The sequence below is a fragment of the Schistocerca gregaria genome, chromosome X, assembly GCF_023897955.1.
Source record: "Schistocerca gregaria isolate iqSchGreg1 chromosome X, iqSchGreg1.2, whole genome shotgun sequence".
Taxonomy (NCBI): domain Eukaryota; kingdom Metazoa; phylum Arthropoda; class Insecta; order Orthoptera; family Acrididae; genus Schistocerca; species Schistocerca gregaria.
Genome location: NC_064931.1, coordinates 368,801,185 through 368,823,001, shown reverse-complemented (window position 1 = coordinate 368,823,001; position 21,817 = coordinate 368,801,185). Strand labels below are relative to the sequence as shown.

The 21,817-nt window shown below is 41.0% G+C and overlaps 1 protein-coding gene across 3 annotated transcripts in view; it reads left to right on the top strand.

The window, feature by feature from the left end:
• Positions 1 to 21,817, top strand: part of LOC126298189 (zinc finger FYVE domain-containing protein 26) — a 381,844-nt gene that overhangs the window by 200,350 nt on the left and 159,677 nt on the right. For all 3 annotated transcript variants that reach the window (XM_049989496.1, XM_049989498.1, XM_049989497.1), the window contains one exon: positions 3,981 to 4,517. In XM_049989496.1, coding sequence (XP_049845453.1) covers positions 3,981 to 4,517 — 537 coding nt within the window. The remainder of the gene's footprint in view (positions 1 to 3,980; positions 4,518 to 21,817) is intronic.

The following is a 21,817-nucleotide window of genomic DNA, read 5'->3' as shown; positions in this document are numbered from 1 at the left end:
CAATTGGCTCTTGTTTTGTAGCTGTAGGATCACAACAGTGCATGTCAAACCTGTGGTTAACTGTAATATTTTGCTCAGTTTAGCTTCCCCTACCCTGTTCTGGCGTTATTATTACTTTGTTGTAGTATATAGGAAAATCATCATTCCCTGATGCAACTTGAGCATGTTTTGGACTGGCTTTAGCGTTTAGTCAATTCTTGGGTTCGTGGGGCCATATAGACTTATTTCAATTTACACATGCAACTGCCTCCAGTTGTGCACATTTTATTAGCTAAGTGAGGTAACTGATTATGAAATCTACACTATTTTGCACAACATTAAGGGGAGAGTTCTCTTTTTGGCTAGTCTAATTTGTTTATTAGGAATCATTGACATGGGGCCCCTTTGTCATCTCATACCCTGTTTTGTACCAGGATCCCATTGCAGCCAATATAAGTATCTATCAACTGCCTCAAAGAAATAGACAAATAGAAAAAATAATGGTGAATTATGGCAAATAAAAAATAATAAATACACTGTTGACCTTTATAACTGCAACACCGTGAAGTGGTTTGTGACAAATGTCAAATCAGCATGATGTGTACTTCATGCATGGATATGCAAATGATTAGCATTTCAGTGCAACTGTAGAAAGTAGGTAGGAAAGATTAAACACCAGGTTTCTCATTCAGAAGTCACATTTGAATGTTGCTTGTTTGTGAGATGATTGTGTTACACCTCACGTAAGAAGGAGAAAGTCTATCAGCACATGTCAGCATTCAACTGCAGCAGGATTGTGTCCTATTGAGATTCCAATTTATCATTCCATAATATTGTTGCCCTTATTGGGGTTCCACTACTGTCATGTAGATATGAAATTGCTGGGCTCAGGAAAGCCATACCCAGTGCCATGCCATCTCAATGTCCCCATTCAGCCAGGAACTGAGAGGACCTGTATGTTGTTTGCTTGGCCATTGAGGACCATAAGAGTTGCATCATGTACTGTTAATCAGGAAATGTGCTACCCTTCTTCTCCCCAGGGATTCCTGTTTGAGTTTATGAAGCATTTCCATAACATTTGCATATTGACTGAAATTATTGGTAACAAATCTAGCAGCACATTTATGAACTATTTCAGTATTCACCTTTAGTCAGATTTGGTGGAGACCCTAAATTCAAAAATTGGTTGCATAAGTGTTCTGTACATGGCCTCCTTTATAGCTGAGAAAGGCTTTCGTAGAATTCTCCCAGTAAACTGAAGGTGGTAATTTGCCATCCCTACAAGCAGGTATGTCCATAAAGTAAGTTCCATTTGGTTATATAAAACAAATGTTTACAGATACAGAAAAAAATTTACTTTACAAAAATCTACAACTGTTAAACGACTTTTCTACATAGCTTCTGAAATTTTGTAGGCACTTGTCATAGCGTGGCACAAGTTTTTGTATGCCTTCTTCATAGAAGGTTTCCGCCTTTGTATTTAACCATGTGGTATCATGTTCTTTCAGCACGTCATCATCGTTGAAGTGTTGACCACCAAGGACAGATTTTAGATGTAAGAAGAAATGAAAGTCGCTAGAAGTGAGGTTCGGGCTGTACAGAGGATGATCAAATGCATCCCAGTGAAATTCTCGTAAAAGTTGTTTGGTCACATTCGCCATGTGAGGTCAAGCATTATCGTGGAAAAAAACAACACCTTTTGATGGTAATCCTCGTCACTTGTTCAGTATTGTGCGGCACAATTTCTTAATGGTCTCGCAGTAACCATGTGCATTGATAGTTTGGCCTTGTGATAAGAAATCAATCAGCAACATGCCTTTTCTATTCCCAAAAAATGGTTCACATGACTTTTCGAGGTGTCAAGATTTGCTTAGGCTTAACCTTCGTTGGGGATGAAGTGTGTCTCCATTCCATTGATTGCCGTTTTGTTTCAGAGGTGTCATACAATAACCAAGTTTCATCCCCCGTGACTGTCTGAGAAAGAAAACCATTGCCTTCTTCATTGTAGTGTGTCAAAAACTGAAGTGCACTGTCCATCCGTTGTTTATTCGAGTAAGAATTTTGAGTACCCAACTTGAGCAAAGTTTTCAAAATTTCAGTTTTTCAGTAACAATTTCATGAATTAGTGATTGTAAGATCTGCGGAATTTCCATAGCAAGGACACTAAATGCAAACTTACGGTTGTGCGTAATCTTGTCTTCAATTGTGTGAACCAGTTCATCAGTAACCACAGACGGGTATCCACTTTTTTCTTCATCGTGCACTTGATCATGTCCTTCATTGAACAGTCTGACCCATCTTCTAACCATTGAATCTCTCATAGTATTTTGTCCATAAACCTCGCAGATTTGCCGATGAATTTCCTTTGGTGTAACTTTCTTTGCACTTGGAAAACAAATCACAGATCTGATTTCACATGTGGTGGCATTTTCAATTACGGCTCACATTATAAAGAAGCACACAGCAGCAGCGATCTGAAAATGATGTACATGTCTTCTCCTTGAGTCAGAGTAACTGCCACTCATGCTCAGAACTGCAACCATAGCACTGCCACAAATAGAAATAGAAATAGAAACGGAACATACTTTGTGGATGACCCTCATATTTGAGCTAAGAATATGCCAAGAATCCTGTAGCATTTTGATTTTAAGGATATTGTTCTGTAACTGTGCAGGTCCATTTTTTCACCCTTACGAAGTATGATAATCACCTGCACTTGAGACTTACCTTTGGGTGAGAGATTTGTGATAAATGCAAGCTAAGTATGGGGCCAATGCCAAAGAGTACTATCTGTAAAACTGAACAGGAATTTCATCTGGATCTGGAGACTTATTTATTTTCAACTCTTTAAACTGCTTTTCAACCCAAGGGATGCTTATTTTGTGTTCTCCATATGGGAGCTTGTAATGTGGTCAAATGATGGCATGTCTATATGCTGCTCCTGCTTGAACGATTTTTTGAACAGGAAATTTAAAACTTCAAATTTTCTTTTACTGTCAGACCATACTTGTCTACAAGTAATTGAATCTGACCCACACTGTGATTTTAGGATAGTAGTGTGATTTTACAAAGAACCAGAAATTTCTAGGGTGTTCAGTAAGATCTTTTGCTAATAAATGTCAGCATGATCCTTCGCTACTGCTTGACAACAATTCCCATTTACCTTGGAGCCTCCACATATATATATACCACCATTATGATGAAGTATACAAAACAAAGACCCACTGGAAAAGATGCCATGTTACCAGTCCAGTGTTATCATTGTGCCTCCCTCAGGAATAACAGCCATCACACTGACAGTCCTTAATGCTCTAGCTGTCATTACACTGTCCATGTGGATAGTTCTCCTGATGCAAACAAGACCATTTCTTAACTCAAGGTATGTGACATGACTATATGAAACTTCATGGCTGAGCTAACTATATGTCTGTCTTCTCATATGCTAGTTGCATAGGTCTGTTGAGATCCTGAATGGCATTGAGTATGACTCTCCTGAACCCATCATCCATATTTGGATCAAAGTCAAGGGATGGTTAGTAACACAAATAGCAGTGCTGCAGAAAGGGTGCCACACGACAATGATCCTTCCAGTGTGAAATTTAGATGTGTGCTGGTAGGCACTTCTCCTTCTTACTTGACAAATAATATGATATTATCACATGCAACCATAATTCAAACTCAGTTTCTGAATGAGTAACCCACTGCATAATATTTCCTCATATGCATAATATGGATGGCGTTAATCCTACATACTTTGTGCAGTTGAGAAGTTTTTGCATTGTGGTTTCAAATGTATTTCTTATCTGCTACCATTTTTAATTCTTGGAAGTAGACTTTTTTCCTTTATTTATACTTGGTTTAGAATTATTATTATTATTATTATTATTATTATTATTATTATCATCATCATCATCATCATCATCATCATCATCACCACCACCACAACATTTAATGCTAATGAAAATAGAAGTCTAATTGTTTGTTTCTCTATTGTTACTTAGATTGTGTGAGCTGCAGTCAACCTGATTATATTTTTGGTATCAGATTTGAATACCTCAGTACTACAAATGCAGAGGAGGTGCTGGACTCCAGTTCTCAATGTGAGGAAAATAGTTGTAGAAAACAAGCTGTTACTGACACAGTGTTACAGTTTTTGGAACGTCATTGCTGGTTACTGGCAGTAATTGTGGATAAATTACATAAAGAAGTTGAAGAAGAGAAAGAACTTGTGTTTGAAACATCTTCACATCAAAGCATTAGTGCTAGAACAAAGAGCCTGGAGAACTTATTGCAAAGTGAATGGATAGGAGTGCTGCAGCCACTGTTTAATAGCAGTCCTGTTTTAACTGCTCTGTCATCTGTGATTAAACCAGAAGTGTTGTGGGAATATTTTCATTATCTACAGAGAGGTAGAAACTGGACTCAGTGTGCTACTGTGCTGTTTTGTTTGCCAGATTCTATTATGCACAATGATCCAAAGCTTCAATTATTCAGAGATATGGTTTTATTTGAACTCTCTTCAAAATTACTTTCATCAGGTAAGTTGATTTATAAATGACTATTAACATATATTTGTATTTAGCCACTGGATGTTATTCTGCTAGTTATTTAGTTTCACATATTTTTTAAACATACACTCCTGGAAATGGAAAAAAGAACACATTGACACCGGTGTGTCAGACCCACCATACTTGATACGGACACTGCGAGAGGGCTGTACAAGCAATGATCACACGCACGGCACAGCGGACACACCAGGAACCGCGGTGTTGGCCGTCAAATGGCGCTAGCTGCGCAGCATTTGTGCACCGCCGCCGTCAGTGTCAGCCAGTTTGCCGTGGCATACGGAGGTCCATCGCAGTCTTTAACACTGGTAGCATGCCGCGACAGTGTGGACGTGAACCGTATGTGCAGTTGACGGACTTTGGGCGAGGGCGTATAGTGGGCATGCGGGAGGCCGGGTGGACGTACCGCCGAATTGCTCGACACGTGGGGGCGTGAGGTCTCCACAGTACATCGATGTTGTCGCCAGTGGTCGGCGGAAGGTGCACGTGCCCGTCGACCTGGGACCGGACCGCAGCGACGCACGGATGCACGCCAAGACCGTAGGATCCTATGCAGTGCCGTAGGGGACCGCACCGCCACTTCCCAGCAAATTAGGGACACTGTTGCTCCTGGGGTATCGGCGAGGACCATTCGCAACCGTCTCCATGAAGCTGGGCTACGGTCCCGCACACCGTTAGGCCATCTTCCGCTCACGCCCCAACATCGTGCAGCCCGCCTCCAGTGGTGTCGCAACAGGCGTGAATGGAGGGACGAATGGAGATGTGTTGTCTTCAGCGATGAGAGTCGCTTCTGCCTTGGTGCCAATGATGGTCGTATGCGTGTTTGGCGCCGTGCAGGTGAGCACCACAATCAGGACTGCATACGACCGAGGCACACAGGGCCAACACCCGGCATCATGGTGTGGGGAGCGATCTCCTACACTGGCCGTACACCTCTGGTGATCGTCGAGGGGACACTGAATAGTGCACGGTACATCCAAACCGTCATCGAACCCATCGTTCTACCATTCCTAGACCGGCAAGGGAACTTGCTGTTCCAACAGGACAATGCACGTCCGCATGTATCCCGTGCCACCCAACGTGCTCTAGAAGGTGTAAGTCAACTACCCTGGCCAGCAAGATCTCCGGACCTCTCCCCCATTGAGCATGTTTGGGACTGGATGAAGCGTCGTTCACGCGGTCTGCACGTCCAGCACGAACGCTGGTCCAACTGAGGCGCCAGGTGGAAATGGCATGGCAAGCCGTTCCACAGGACTACATCCAGCATCTCTATGATCGTCTCCATGGGAGAATAGCAGCCTGCATTGCTGCGAAAGGTGGATATACACTGTACTAGTGCCGACATTGTGCATGCTGTGTTGCCTGTGTCTATGTGCCTGTGGTTCTGTCAGTGTGATCATGTGATGTATCTGACCCCAGGAATGTGTCAATAAAGTTTCCCCTTCCTGGGACAATGAATTCACGGTGTTCTTATTTCAATTTCCAGGAGTGTATTTTAAGTACAGGTGCAGTCAGAAATTTCCATTACGGTTTTTCCTGATATCGCTTTATTTCATGATACTCTAGATATATTTAGACCATTTTGTGACCATTTGTGATGTTGCACACAGTATATATATTTGGGAGCAGCGATGGTTCAAATCCTAAACTTACCAGCATGTTTTAGGTTTGCCATGATTTTCATAAGTAATTTTGGTGAAGCTCTTTCAACTTTGCTATGAAGTCCATTGACCCCTTCTTCCTTTCTTATCAATTTGCATCACTCTCTCTCTCTCTCTCTCTCTATCTATCTATCTATCTCACAAATGACTTCAGTAACAATGACTTGTTAAACTCTTGTGGTCCTTCCTTTTTTCCCCATACGGCTCCTTCGGCTTACTCTGATTATGATTTCATCTGCGAACTTTCCAAATCTAATTCAGTACAACAGTTTTGTAACTCAGATTTTTCTCATTTCAAAAATGCCCCCCCCCCCCCCAACCCCATCCTTACCTTTGTACTAAAGGAACTTGTAAATTTGGTAATATGATGCTATATCCAAAAGTAGCCAGATATCAGCACACACATCACAAGCCAGAAGAGAAACAGGTAAAGCTGCAAGGGCCACCTACATAAGAGAACATGATACCAAGTGGTGGTTAAGCTAAACACAGCTGACGAACAATCCGAAACTTGATCGGAGAGAAGAACCAAGTGCTAAGCAAGGTTCTTATCAAATAGTCCATAGTGCAGCAGTGCTAATAACCAACAATATCCAATGTGAGTACAGAACAGACTGAACATTCACCAGATGACTGTATTTATTTTGAGGGTTGACGGAAAAGTAATGCCTCCACCTTCGAAACTCTTCAACAGTTGGCAGCATTGGTATGCAGCAGGTACTGTTCTGTAGCATCTTCTATACAGCTCCAGTTGGTGGGAAGCATTAGCATTGAATGGTTGTGTTGTTACATTGCAAAGAATGGCACCCTGCGTAGATGATCAGTCAAAATGATTTAAGCAATGTGCAGTCATTGAATTCTTGACAGCAGAAGGTGTCGCCCCAAAGGAGGTTCATCAGAGAATGAAGGCAATTTATGGTGATTGGGTTGATGTGAGTAAGTTTAAAGATGTTGAGATGGGGACATCTGACCTGTGTAACAAACAAAGAGTTGGATGTCCTGTGACAGCAATCACCGAGTTTCACAAGCAAAATATTTACAGATTGATTGAGGACAACCGTCATATCAGTCAGAGAGAAACTGCAAGCACAATTGGTATTTCACAAGACGTGTGGGTCACATTATTGCTTCACTTGGCTATCGAAAGATCTGTGCACGTTGGGTACCCCAGATGCTGACTCCTGAAATGAAAGCAGGCAGACTTGAAATTTGCCAGGAACTCCTCTTGCATTATGAGAATGAAGGTGACACCTTCCTCCTTTCAGTTTTGACAGGAGATGAAGCATCGGTACACCATCATGACCCGGAGATAAAACATCAGTCTATGGAATATCGACACAAAGACTCGCCCCAGAAAAACAAATTCAAGACACAGACGTCAGTTGGACAAATCATGGCCAAAGTGCTCTGGGATGCTGATGGTGCTATCCATATTGATTTCCTTGATCATGGAATAACAATAAATTCAGAGTATTACATCACAATGCTGCTAACTCTGAAACAACAGGTAACAAGAGTCCGAAAGGAAAAGGGAAATGTTTTCCTGCAGCATGACAATGCCAAACCACACACTTCTCATGCCACCACAGCAGAACTTCAGAGACTGAATCTAACCACCTTACGTCATCCTCCATACAGTCGAGAATTTAGTGCTGTCTGACTTCCATCTGTTCCTAATTGTGAAAGCCAATTTGCGAGGACATCATTATGCTTCTGCTGAAGACATTGAGAGAACTGTGAGACTGTGGTTGCGGAAGCAGAGTGTTGACTTTTTCCATGATGGTGTCAAAAAACTTGTTCATTGTTGGCAGAAATGTATCAAATAGGCTGGTGATTATGTGGAAAAGTGAATATTGGCAATTAAAGATCACATTCTAACGATTATTTCTGCATTTGATTTATTAAAATATTCCCTTTCAAAACCCCATTAATGAAGTTGGAGGCATTACTTTTCATTCAACCCTCAAACCAGCTGTGAGGAATGCTATTGGCTAGTGTATTCACATTGTGAGATGGGTGGCATGCTCACTATGCAAGCACAGAGCTGTGGCAATACTATGCTCTTCTTGGTCTGTTTCCTCCTGCGGGTGTTCAACTCCCAAAAGAGATACTTGATTTGATGATTTGAAAATTTTCATTTTATTGGATTTTTGGTGGGCTCTGTAAATCCACCCAGAAGTATAAATGATTTACATAAAATAGTACTCATGGTTGTGCTCTTAACATTCAAACATTCTGGAATACAAGAACTTTGATCACTAATAACTTTTGAAATGGGAAGTTTTTGGTAAAACTATTTGCAGTGCAAACATCAGTATAGAGCAGAAGTTGGTGATCAGTTTCTCAAGATTTTAAGTGTTGATACTTGATTGGTGTTTTTAAGATTCTGCTTACCATGAATTCAAAAATATTTGTTTTTGCAGGATGAATAGGCATGTTCACTGCGGCAGATGGTGAAGCCCAGTTGCCAGTGCTTCAGCTAATAAACTTATTCAACTTTAAAGTTTGCCTGATCTGGGGATCAAACAGGATGTGGTATTGAAAAGAAAAAGAGGGGCAGTTTAGAAATAATCAGTGTGCTGCATGAAGGTACCTGGAGACCCAATGTAGCTCTACAGGAGACAAGTACGACTGTTAGTAGGAAGCAAACTAGGAAAATACTACAGATGAATCATTAATTTAGTACCAAATGTTATGCTGATAGACTCAATCCTACGGTGCTATTTAAATTATGTTGTGCTCTGGTCAGTACACTGCAACAGCAACACCAAGGATGGTGGTAGTGGACTTAGAATGCCACTTGTTTTGATGCTGTATTATGAGAAAGCCAAAAGTGTAATTCAGAAATAAAAGTACAACTTCAGGCAGCCAAGATTGTTATTACACAGCCTTCATTGTGATGACTATATTCAGGAAACTACAATGCCATCATCAGATCTTCTGCACTACATTTCATTGTGTTTTGAGCAAATGCATCTTATATCGTATCATATCACAGAATGATATTTCATGAACATAAGAACAACAGTATATCAGCAAGTCAAGCATAAAGTAACTATTACATAAAACAACATACATGTTGCACTGATTATACAGCTCATGTTTGTATCCCCCCCCATGAACCATGGACCTTGCCGTTGGTGGGGAGGCTTGCATGCCTCAGCGATACAGATGGCCGTACCGTAGGTGCAACCACAACAGAGGGGTATCTGTTGAGAGGCCAGACAAACGTGTGGTTCCTGAAGAGGGGCAGCAGCAGCCTTTTCAGTAGTTGCAGGGGCAACAGTCTGGATGATTGACCGATCTGGCCTTGCAACATTAACCAAAACGGCCTTGCTGTGCTGGTACTATGAATGGCTGAAAGCAAGGGGAAACTACAGCCGTAATTTTTCCCGAGGACATGCAGCTTTACTGTATGATTAAATGATGATGGTGTCCTCTTGGGTAAAATATTCTGGAGGTAAAATAGTCCTCCATTCGGATCTCCGGGCGGGGCTACTCAAGAGGATGTCGTTATCAGGAGAAAGAAAAATGGCGTTCTACGGATCGGAGCGTGGAATGTCAGATCCCTTAATCGGGCAGGTAGGTTAGAAAATTTAAAAAGGGAAATGGATAGGTTAAAGTTAGATATAGTGGGAATTAGTGAAGTTCGGTTGCAGGAGGAACAAGACTTCTGGTCAGGTGACTACAGGGTTATAAACACAAAATCAAATAGGGGTAATGCAGGAGTAGGTTTAATAATGAATAGGAAAATAGGAATGCTGGTAAGCTACTACAAACAGCATAGTGAACGCATTATTGTGGCCAAGATAGATACGAAGCCCACACCTACTACAGTAGTACAAGTTTATATGCCAACTAGCTCTGCAGATGACGAAGAAATTGAAGAAATGTAGATGAAATAAAAGAAATTATTCAGATAGTGAAGGGAGACGAAAATTTAATAGTAATCGGTGACTGGAAGTCGAGTGTAGGAAAAGGGAGAGAAGGAAACATAGTAGGTGAATATGGATTGGGCCTAAGAAATGAAAGAGGAAGCCGCCTAGTAGAATTTTGCACAGAGCACAACTTAATCATAGCTAACACTTGGTTTAAGAATCATGAAAGAAGGTTGTATACATGGAAGAACCCTGGAGATACTAAAAGGTATCAGATAGATTATATAATGGTAAAACAGAGATTTAGGAACCAAGTTTTAAGTTGTAAGACATTTCCAGGGGCAGATGTGGACTCTGACCACAATCTGTTGGTTATGACCTGTAGATTAAAACTGAAGAAACTGCAAAAACGTGGGAAATTAAGGAGATGGGACCTGGATAAACTGAAAGAACCAGAGGTTGTACAGAGTTTCAGGGAGAGCATAAGGGAACAATTGACAGGAATAGGGGAAAGAAATACAGTAGAAGAAGAATGGGTAGCTCTGAGGGATGAAGTAATGAAGGCAGCAGAGGATAAAGTAGGTAAAAAGACGAGGGCTGCTAGAAATCCTTGGGTAACAGAAGAAATATTGAATTTAATTGATAAAAGGAGAAAATATAAAAATGCAGTAAATGATGCATGCAAAAAGGAATACAAACGTCTCAAAAATGAGATCGACAGGAAGTGCAAAATGGCTAAGCAGGGATGGCTAGAGTACAAATGTAAGGAATTAGCAGCTTATCTCACTAGGGTAAGATAGATAGATACTGCCTACAGGAAAATTAAAGAGACCTTTGGAGAGAAGAGAACCACATGTATGAATATCAAGAGCTCAGATGGCAACGCAGTTCTAAGCAAAGAAGGGAAGGCAGAAAGGTGGAAGGAGTATATAGAAGGTTTATACAAGGGCGATGTACTTGAGGACAATATTATGGAAATGGAAGAGGATGTAGATGAAGACGAAATGGGAGATATGATACTGCGTGAAGAGTTTGACAGAGCACTGAAAGACCTGAGCCGAAACAAGGCCCCCGGAGTAGACAACATTCCATTAGAACTACTGACGGCCTTGGGAGAGCCAGTCATGACAAAACTGTACCAGCTGGTGAGCAAGATGTATGAGACAGGCAAAATACCCTCAGACTTCAAGAAGAATATAATAATTCCAATCCCAAAGAAAGCAGGTGCTGACAGATGTGAAAATTACCGAACTATCAGTTTAATAAGTCACAGCTGCAAAATACTAACGCGAATTCTTTACAGACAAATGGAAAAACTGGTAGATGCGGACCTCGGGGAGGATCAGTTTGGATTCCGTAGAAATGTTGGAACACGTGAGGCAATACTGTCCTTATGACTTATCTTAGAAGAAAGATTAAGAAAAGGCAAACCTATGTTTGTAGCATTTGTAGACTTAGAGAAAGCTTTTGACAATGTTGATTGGAATACTCTTTTTCAAATTCTAAAGGTGGCAGGGGTAAAATACAGGGAGCGAAAGGCTATTTACAATTTGTACAGAAACCAGATGGCGGTCATAAGAGTCGAGGGGCATGAAAGGGAAGCAGTGGTTGGGAAGGGAGTGAGACAGGGTTGTAGCCTCTCCCCGATGTTATTCAATCTGTATATTGAGCAAGCAGTAAAGGAAACAAAAGAAAAATTCAGAGTAGGTATTAAAATTCATGGAGACGAAGTAAAAACTGTGAGGTTCGCCGATGACATTGTAATTCTGTCAGAGACGGCAAAGGACTTGGAAGAGCAGTTAAATGGAATGGACAGTGTCTTGAAAGGAGGATATAAGATGAACATCAACAAAAGCAAAACGAGAATAATGGAATGTAGTCAAATTAAATCGGGTGATGCTGAGGGAATGAGATTAGGAAATGAGACACTTAAAGTAGTAAAGGAGTTTTGCTATTTAGGAAGTAAAATAACTGATGATGGTCAAAATAGAGATGATATAAAATGTAGACTGGCAAAGTCAAGGAAAGCGTTTCTGAAGAAGAGAAATTTGTTAACATCGAATATAGATTTATGTATCAGGAAGTCTTTTCTGAAAGTATTTGTATGGAGTGTAGCCATGTGTGGAAGTGAAACAGGGACGATAACTAGTTTGGACAAGAAGAGAATAGAAGCTATCGAAATGTGGTGCTACAGAAGAATACGGAAGATATGGTGGATAGATCACATAACTAATGAGGAGGTATTGAATAGGATTGGGGAGGAGAGAAGTTTGTGGCACAACTTGACTAGAAGAAGGGTTTGGTTGGTAGGACATGTTTTGAGGCATCAAGGGATCACAAATTTAGCATTGGAGGGCAGCGTGGAGGGTAAAAATCGTAGAGGGAGACCGAGAGATGAGTACACTACGCAGATTCAGAAGGATGTAGGTTGCAGTAGGTACTGGGTGATGAAGAAGCTTGCACAGGATAGAGTAGCATGGAGAGCTGCATCAAACCAGTCTCAGGACTGAAGACAACAACAACAACAACAACATGTTTGTATATTAGCAGAATTAAGGCCCTTCATTCTGCCAGTGTACGAACATGAGCTTGTATAATCAGTGCAACATGTATGTTGTTTTATGTAATAGTTACTTTATGCTTGACTTGCTGATATGCTGCTGTTCTCACATTCATGGAATATCATTCTGTGATATGATATGATATGATATAAGATACGTTTGGTCAAGATTCAGTGAAATGTAGTGCAGAAGAACTGATTATTGCAATGTAGTTTGCTGAAAACAGTCATCACAATAAAGGCTGTGCAATAGTGAGCTTGTCTTTTTGAAGTTGTATTCTATTTCTGTATTAAACTTGACAATGTCAAGCGCATATTACAAAAGTGTAATGAGGTACAGAGGATGACAGCTACTGCATCATGAGGCATATATGACAAAAGTGTAATGACAAACAGAGGATGACAGCTACTGCATCATGTGATGTGTTAAAAATACATTTTTTTTAAACTGTGCAATCGTAGAGAATGAAGAGTACTGACACTACTCTGTTGAGAATATATAGAACTGCAATATTATGGGACTCAGAATACTGGAAAATAACAGTAAGGCAGTTTTGATTTGGGTAGAGACTATACTATACACTGACAAGAAATAAGATTGAATGGGAGCAAACTACATATTTTGGAGGGCCAGATGCTGAGATAAAATTCAGCAGCACTGGCATTGTGAGATGGTGAGAAGAATGAGACATTTTGATGACACAGGTGCTCAAGTCTATGTCAGTAAAGTCTACTATGTGTTGAGCAGCAGCATATTGGACAGCAGCAAATGTTGCAATTTGCATATATCAACTCATGATGATTGGGGGCTTAATGATAATATCAAAGAGATTTTAAAAGTTATCTGATACATTACATTCATTCTCTCTAAGGTTCTCCCTTTTACCATTGCAGCAACTGCCTATGGAATCATTTATAAGAATTATTTCTTTATATCAGTACTGTATTATCTATAAATAAGGTAATACTAATTTTTGCAAGTACTTGTATCATGAAACTTCCTGGCAGATTAAAACTGTGTGCTGGACTGAGACTCAAACTCGGGACCTTTGCCTTTCACTGGCAAGTGCTGTACCGACTGAGCTACCCTAGTACGACTTACGACCCGTCATCACAGCTCCAATTGTGCAGGACCTCGTCTTCTACTTTCCGAACTTCACAGAAGCTCTTCTGCAAACCTTGCGGAACTAGCACTCCTGGAAGAAAGGATAGTGTGGAGACATGGCTTAGCTCCTTTCTTCCAGGAGTGCTAGTTCTGCAAGGTTCGCAGAAGAGCTTCTGTGAAGTTTGGAAGGTAGGAGATGGGGTACTGGCAGAATAGAAGCTGTGACGATGGGTCATGAGTCGTGCTTGGGTAGCTCAGTCAGTAGAGCACTTGCCCATGAAAGGCAAAGGTCCTGAGTTCCACTCTCGGTCCAGCACACAGTTTTAATCTGCCAGGAAGTTTCATATCAGTGCACACTCCATTGCAGAGTGGAAATATCATTCTGGATACTTATGTCATTTCTGTATAAGATCTGTTCAGCAATCTATACTGGCTTCTCTTTGTCCTACCATACATTCCATTGTATGAAATCTGTTGATTTTGTGATTGGGATAATTTATTTTTGTTTTAAATTTTTGGCTGGGTGGCTGGCTGCTTTTTTTTGTCATGACAGTCTTCAGTTAACCTAAAGGAGAGAAGTTGTATGCACTATCTATCTCTAAATCATACAAACTTTCTTCTGTGTTATCATATTTTAACTGTTTGTATCTCATCAAGCAAGATGGTGCAAATTAGCACACTGGAGCCTAATTGAGAGAATGACAGTTCTATCCCCATCCAGCCATCCATGTTTGTGTTTTCCATTATTTCCCTAAATCACTTAAGGCAAATGCCAGGATGGTTCCTTTCAAAGAAAATGGCCAATTTCCTTCTCCCTCCTACCCTATTCTGAGCTTGTGCTCCATCTCTAATGACCTCACTGACAACAGGATGTCACACTCTAATCTACCTTCCTTCTTTGTTTTTATCTCATATTCTCCAAGGCAGAGTTTCGGGACAAACCCACCATTTGTCTAAATTGACATGGAAAACTGCCTAAAAACAACACCCAGACTGGTCAGTGGACCAGACCTATAGTCATTAATCCCCTGGGTGGATCCCATCCTGGTGTGACCTAACTACTTATATTGTGATCTGAATGTCTATGTCAGCATTCCATATCGAGATGACAAATGAAGTGTTAAACTGACAACACCGTATATTCTGCTTCTGAAGAAATTTTGGAATGTAATAATAAGAACAGATCACCCCTCACAATACAACCTGTTGAATGCCGGTTTTATTGTTTATTATAATTAATTGTTTTTTTTGTGCTTTTCCACATTGTGTGTGTATTTTCTTCCTAGTTGTTCATCTCATTATGAATACTTTTGTATCTGAACCTTAGTGATTACATTAGATTTACTTTCGTTCCAATTGATACATAATGAGGAGGTCCTCCAGGATGTAGAACATGTCAGAAAAGCAATAATACATGACAAATATTTACAACTAAAACAAATAAGCTAATGTACCTTCCATGTAATGATCATCATTTTTTTTAATTAACACTATATGAAAGGATCATTTTAGAACACTCATTTACTAAGATTGCATTAATGCTCTGAATTTAAAATTAAAAAAAATTAACAAGGTAATAAACATACAATAGAACTACTACTATTTACAATGAACACATTATTGCACTGAAATGGTGCAGAAGTTAGATTACACACACACACACACACACACACACACACACAAACAAAAAAAAACTGTTGGTTCTACTGCGAAATTCATCAGTGTAGTAGGAGGAGCTGGCCACCAATAAATCCATTAGCCTTTTCTTAAACTGAATTTCATTGTTTGTTATGTTTTTTATGACTGGTGGAAAGTTATCGAAAATGTGTGTTTCTGAATAATAGACACTTCTTTGTACAAGAGTAAGTGACTTTAAATCCTTGTGAAAATTATTGTTGTTTCTCATATTGATTCCATGAACTGAGCTGTTGGTTTGAAAAAGTGATATATTTTTAATGACAAATTTCATTAAGGAATAAATATATTGGGAAGCAGTAGATAGTATCCCTAGTTCCCTAAACAGGCCTCTACAGGATGTTCTTGTGTTCACACCACATATAACTCCTATTGCACATTTTAGTGCCCAGAAAACTTTAGCTTGGCTTGATGAAATATGCCCAAAAATAATCCCATGTGACATTATGGAGTGAAAGTAGGCATAGTATGCCAGATTTTTCATTTTTATATCCCCTATGTCTGACAGAATTCGCATTGCAAATAGAGATTTGTTTAGACACTTCAGCACTTGTGTGGTGTGCTCCCAGTTAAATTTATTATCAAGCTGTAATCCCAAGAATTTAACACTATCCACTTCTTCTACCTGCTTGTCATCATATGTTGGGAATATACTTGTGGGAGACCCCTTATTAGTTCTGAGCTGCATGTAGCGCATTTTTTCAAAGTTAAGTGACAAAGAATTGCCTAGGGACCAATGATTAATGTCCACAAATACTTTATTAGCTGATCTTTCTAAGACTACACTTGATTTGCTATTTATTGCAATGTTTGTATCATTGTCAAACAAAACAAACTTGGCATATGGTAATATTACTGATGAAAGGTCATTGATATACACAAGAATAAGTAAGGGCGCTAAGATGGAACCTTATGGGACCCCACATGTAATTAGTTCCCAGTTGATGATGCCTGACAACTGCCTGACAGCTTAATACATGTCTCTTTCCTAATAACACCCTTTGTTTCTTGCCAGAGATATAATATTTGAACCATTTTGCAGCATTTCCTGTTACACCACAATATTCAAATTTACTTAAAAGTATATTGCGATTTACACAGTAAAATGCCTTTGACAGATCACAAAATACACCAGTTGCCTACAATTGTTTGTCTAATGAATTAAGTACATTTTCACTGTAAGTGTAGATAGCCTTCTCAGTATCAGAACCCTTTAGAAATCAGAACTACAACTTTGAAAGTATGTTATTTGTGAGAAGATGGTTATAAAGCCGATTGTACATTACCTTTTCTAAAATTTTTGAAAATGCTGGCAAAAGTGAGATTGGATGAAAATTTGATGTTATTTCTTTATCTCCCTTCCTAAACAGTGTCTTAACTTCAGCATATTTCAACCTATGGGTTTAGCGTTGTAGGATTGCCGAATCCAATGATGCACGCTACACCACATCTAATAAACACTATTTTATTTCTCGTAAGCACACATACAGTTGTTTACATTCTGAATTCTCGATACACGTCCGTACTCTTTGGTGCACGACCACAGACTGGTCAAAAGATCTTGCCAAAAACAAAGATACTACACGCGACCTGGTCGATAGTCGCCACATGCCCCCCCCCCCCCCCCCCCCTAGAGTGTGGAGCACAAACATAAATATTGGGGCATACATGTAAAGGGAACACCCATGGGGGAGGGAGAGGATGTTTAATCTGAAACCATACCTTATATTACATTACACTACATTAGTAATTGAAGTCTTCGAGCCAGGGAGGGGGGCGGATGGTCCTGCCTGACTGGGTGAATCCTCGTACAGCAGTTGCGGGATCTGGGGAGGGGATGGTGGGTTGTGAGGGGCCGGGATAGCGGATCTGAATGCCTGTGGCGGTATGTAGGACTTTGACCGTTGATGGGTCAGTACCAACAGGCAAAGGGACAGACTGGAGGAGATGAATGTGAGTTAAATTTTCATTGGGGGAGCTGGCTTTTTCATAGAAGATGTACACATTATCCGGCTGCATAACAAAAAACACATTAGAGCTGCAAATAAAATCTGTGTTGACATTCACTACCACCTCCTTATACGGGCTGACAGAATCTCCACATGAGTCGTCATCGGTGACATCACACGCTCTGAGGCTGGTCCCTGATACATCACTGAATCCTAACAGGGGAGAGGCGAGGGGCTGTCTGTAGGAGGGTAAGACATCACACGCATCACTCTGCATAGGAATGTCACACGCACCTGTAGCACTGTCACACAACTGGGAGTGGGGAACGCTACATGTGCAGGAATGGGCGTCGCTCATCCATGGACTGTCGGTAGATGCCTCATGTGAGGTGGGTGCAGCAGGGGATGGGGTCTGACTGGGTGGGGTATCGGGCAGTTCTCCCAGAGACCATGCAGGTTTGAGGCGGCAGACGGATACCGTTTGAGGCGTGCCGTTAATGAGCACTTCGAACGTGTTGGTACGCCGTGATATGACTTTGTGCGGACCCGTATATGGAGGCCTGAGTGCCAGTCGGACGGTGTCATCACGCACCATGACATGAGTGCACAACGCCAAGTCTTTATGCAGAAATATGGGAGGGGGCGTGTGTGGTCGAGGAGGAGGCACGCGGATGTTAGCGATTAGCTCCTTGACCTGCCCGACGAATGTCGAGTCCCAGATTTGATCTGGAGGAAATGAAGGCTCGACTAACTCTGCTGGGAGTGTGAGGGGTTCTCCATACAGTACCTCTGCCAGGGATGCGTCAAGGTCCTCTTTGTACGCAGCCCGAACGCTGAGCGGCTGTACAACAGAACCCATGGATTGCTGAAGTACTGCCCCCACTGCTGTATCACTTGCGCCTGTAGTAAGCGAGATGGGAGCATCAGGAATGGGGTGAGCAAGCGTAACAGCCATCTGTAAGGCTGACTTTAGATTATCAAATGCGCGACGCATATCTGGAGTCCACGTGACCGCCCGAGACCCTGATGTGTTTTTTCCTGCGAGGGCATCCATCAGTAGGGCTTGTATGTCGGCAGCGCGGGGAATATGTTTATGGTAGTAATTTACCGTTCCAAGGAAGTGGCGGAGGCCTTGAAAATCTTTGGGCAAAGGCACCATACTAATGGCCTCGACCCGTTCAGTTAGGGGGCGGATGCCGTCGCCAGAAACTCCGTGGCCCAGAAAAGTGACACTAGTGCGGCGGAGTTGTGACTTAGTATTGTTCACTGCGATACCGTTTGCTTTTAATAGTTAGAACACTGTATTTAAATGGAGTTCATGTTCCTTGAGGGAGGAAGTAAAAATTGACAAGTCGTCCAGGTACGCATATGCAAAGTCCAGTTTTCCAACCAGCGAGTCGATGAACCGTTGCCGGCAGTTCAGCAGCAGTGGCGGTGATCCACTGGTAGTTCTTGTCGAAGAGCTCGGTGGGGTACCTGGTAGCGTCGCGGGTACAGCTTCCGTCCGGCAGTAGAAATGTCACGCGGCGTCGGCTGCAGGTGCGAGGAAGTGGTGCGGGGGTTAGGGGCGTGGCCGTGTGCGACAGCTGGGCAGTCTGCTTACGTGCGTCCGTGAGCTTGGCTTGTACGGTGGCGATGCATAAGCAGAGGGCCTCATTGCTGTCCCGAAGTTCGTCGTTGTGTGATCTAAGAGAAAGCACTGCAACAGCAGTTTCCGCTAGCTCACACAGCAGAATGGCGCTTTCGGATGAGAGGGGTAAGATATCTGAACCAGTGGTACGATCTCCCAAGTTAGAGGTTAGTATACCCGCTCCAGACCGGCACTAGGTTTAAAAAAATTGGTGACCTGGTATTCTGATCCTAGTTCATCTTGCAAAAGTTGGCCAACACTTCTTCCATGGGAACTACCTAACAACAACACTTTCTTTCTCTTTACTCATTTCCCTACATTCTTACTTTTCAATTTGCTGCTGAAAGTTTATTGTGCCCTGTCTACATCTGCAACTGCTTGAGGTTCAGCTGCTTCTAACTGTCCGCTTCCAGTAGCTGAGTGGTCAGCACAATAGAATGTCAATCCTAAGGGCCCGGGTTTGATTTCTGGCTGGGTTGGAGATATTTTCCGCTCAGAGACTGGGTGTTGTGTTGTCCTAATCATCATCATTTCATCCCCATCGATGCACAAGTCACCAAAGTGGCATCAAATCGAAAGACTTGCACCTGGCGAACAGCCTACCCGACGGGAGGCCCTAGTCACATGATATTTAAGTTTTTTTACCAGCTTCTAACTGAAGAAACATGTCAAATCTATTTTCCACATTCATCACAAAGCTGTCAGACAGAGTTCTAGGCCTGTCCTTCCTATTACTTGTTGCCTGTTGCCACTTCCCACTTCTCTTTAACCTTCTCCATCCTTAACCTGTCAAGATCTCCCCTGACCTTGTTTAATTCAACCTGAAGGGCAGCAATTTTCCCCTCCTGTTCTAGTATCTTGCTATCTCTACTACATATCCTACAAAACCACTGATGAATCTCATTTACTTCCCATATTCCCAGGCCACGACAGTCATCCACATGGAAGGAACTACAGCATCCATCACACCAAAGCCCCCACCTAACAATTCTACAGCACATCAAGCACTTTTCACTCATGATAAACATAATAGTTTATTAAGAATTAGTCAGATAAATTACAGATAAACACAAAAATATGATTTCACAAACTTGGCCTATATACAACTGTATGTAAACAAAAACAACAGTGTAAAGTTTCTGACACAACAACTTAAACTTTATGCTACTTTCCAGAAATGTGAGTTAAATAATGAGTAGGTACGATACAGTTAAATTGCTGGAGAGAGCGAAGAGCAATTAAATGAAATTCTATAGATTTTCTGCGGCAAAATGTAAACAGAAGATACGACTATAACATCACTGTACGATCTTTTTGCTATATTACCTAAAGAAAAATGAAACCTTTAATGGTATGCTTAAAAAGCACACTAATACACCTATTTACGGCATAATCAGTTCTAAACTAAATGTTGTTATAATCGAAATTGTCTTATCTTTACAAGAACACCAAAACTTGCACCTGTTGCCTGGCTGCAGGCTTTCCTTTGGATGGTCATGACAGTTTCTTTGTCAGAGAAATCACCCATTACAGCATTTAGAGATTTGTTATTTTTTACCTTTTATATTTCAAAATGAAAATCATCTTACTCTGCCATCAACTCTGATGAAGAAGGATTCTCAGTTCTGGAAGAAGAGAACAGATCACAGGTAAACAAGAGAAAAACAATATGAACCTTAGAATGAATAAATGTGTAATCTTGCCATTATGTGTACATGAATTAATAAGCATAGTAGAAGACAATGAACTGTGCAGGAAGGAGTATGGAAATAACAACGGAAGTAAATACAGTGGATGTAGGCAGAAAAAATGAAAGGCATATAAAACATAAAAAGAGGAAATTCTCTGTCAATTGCAAAGACATAACAAATGTGAAAACACAATCAGACTGAATGATGTTGAACAATAAAATAGATGCCTTAATGACAGCTTCCAGACATGTCGTCAGAATTGCCCATGCTGTTGGTAGAATGATTATCTCCCCTCCTCCATCGTTCATTGACAGAATCTAGTAAAAATAAGAAATTTGGCAATGGGAATAAGAGACCTGTGGGATACACTGGAGAAATGTATGATAGACATGGCAAAATATTGAATCTCAGTGTTGTCTGCAGTGAGATTGTTACAATGCATACACAAATCATTTTCAGTTTTAGATTATCAGTACCACAGTGTTACATGCTAGATACCAGTAAATGAATAAAAGATTGCTCAGACAAAATGGAATGAGATACATCGCAGCCACTCAGAAAATTTCAAAAATTATAGAAAAGATGGATAGAGCTGTGAGATGTAATACAGTAATTAGGCTTACAATTCATTAACAGACCTCCCACATATCACAACAGAGCTATCATATTCTCAGATATTGATTGACTCTAGTCGTCTAGTCGATCAGAATGCCTGCAGCAAGATTGTGTCATGGGCAGTGGGAAAAGGTCTAACAATCAGTGACTATAACTTTAAATACTTTTTGTGCCAGATACAGTTAAGATATTGTAGACCAATTATTAACAAAGGTATTATCCAACTTAAGTATTGGATCTTGTAGATCTACCTTTAGAACTATGTCCCATAACAATGGTTGACTTGACATTGATATGATGTATCAAAAAAGTCCCTGCAGCGATCCAGGAAATGCAGAGGATGGCAATGCCACTCAAATGATTAAGTGTTAGAGATTCAAGGGTAGTTTGGCACAACAATCTATAAAACCTAAGAAGCGTCCTACCTGGGAACTCCCAGCCACTGATGCCATACGATCATTTTCATTTTACCTAAGAAGCAACTGAAGA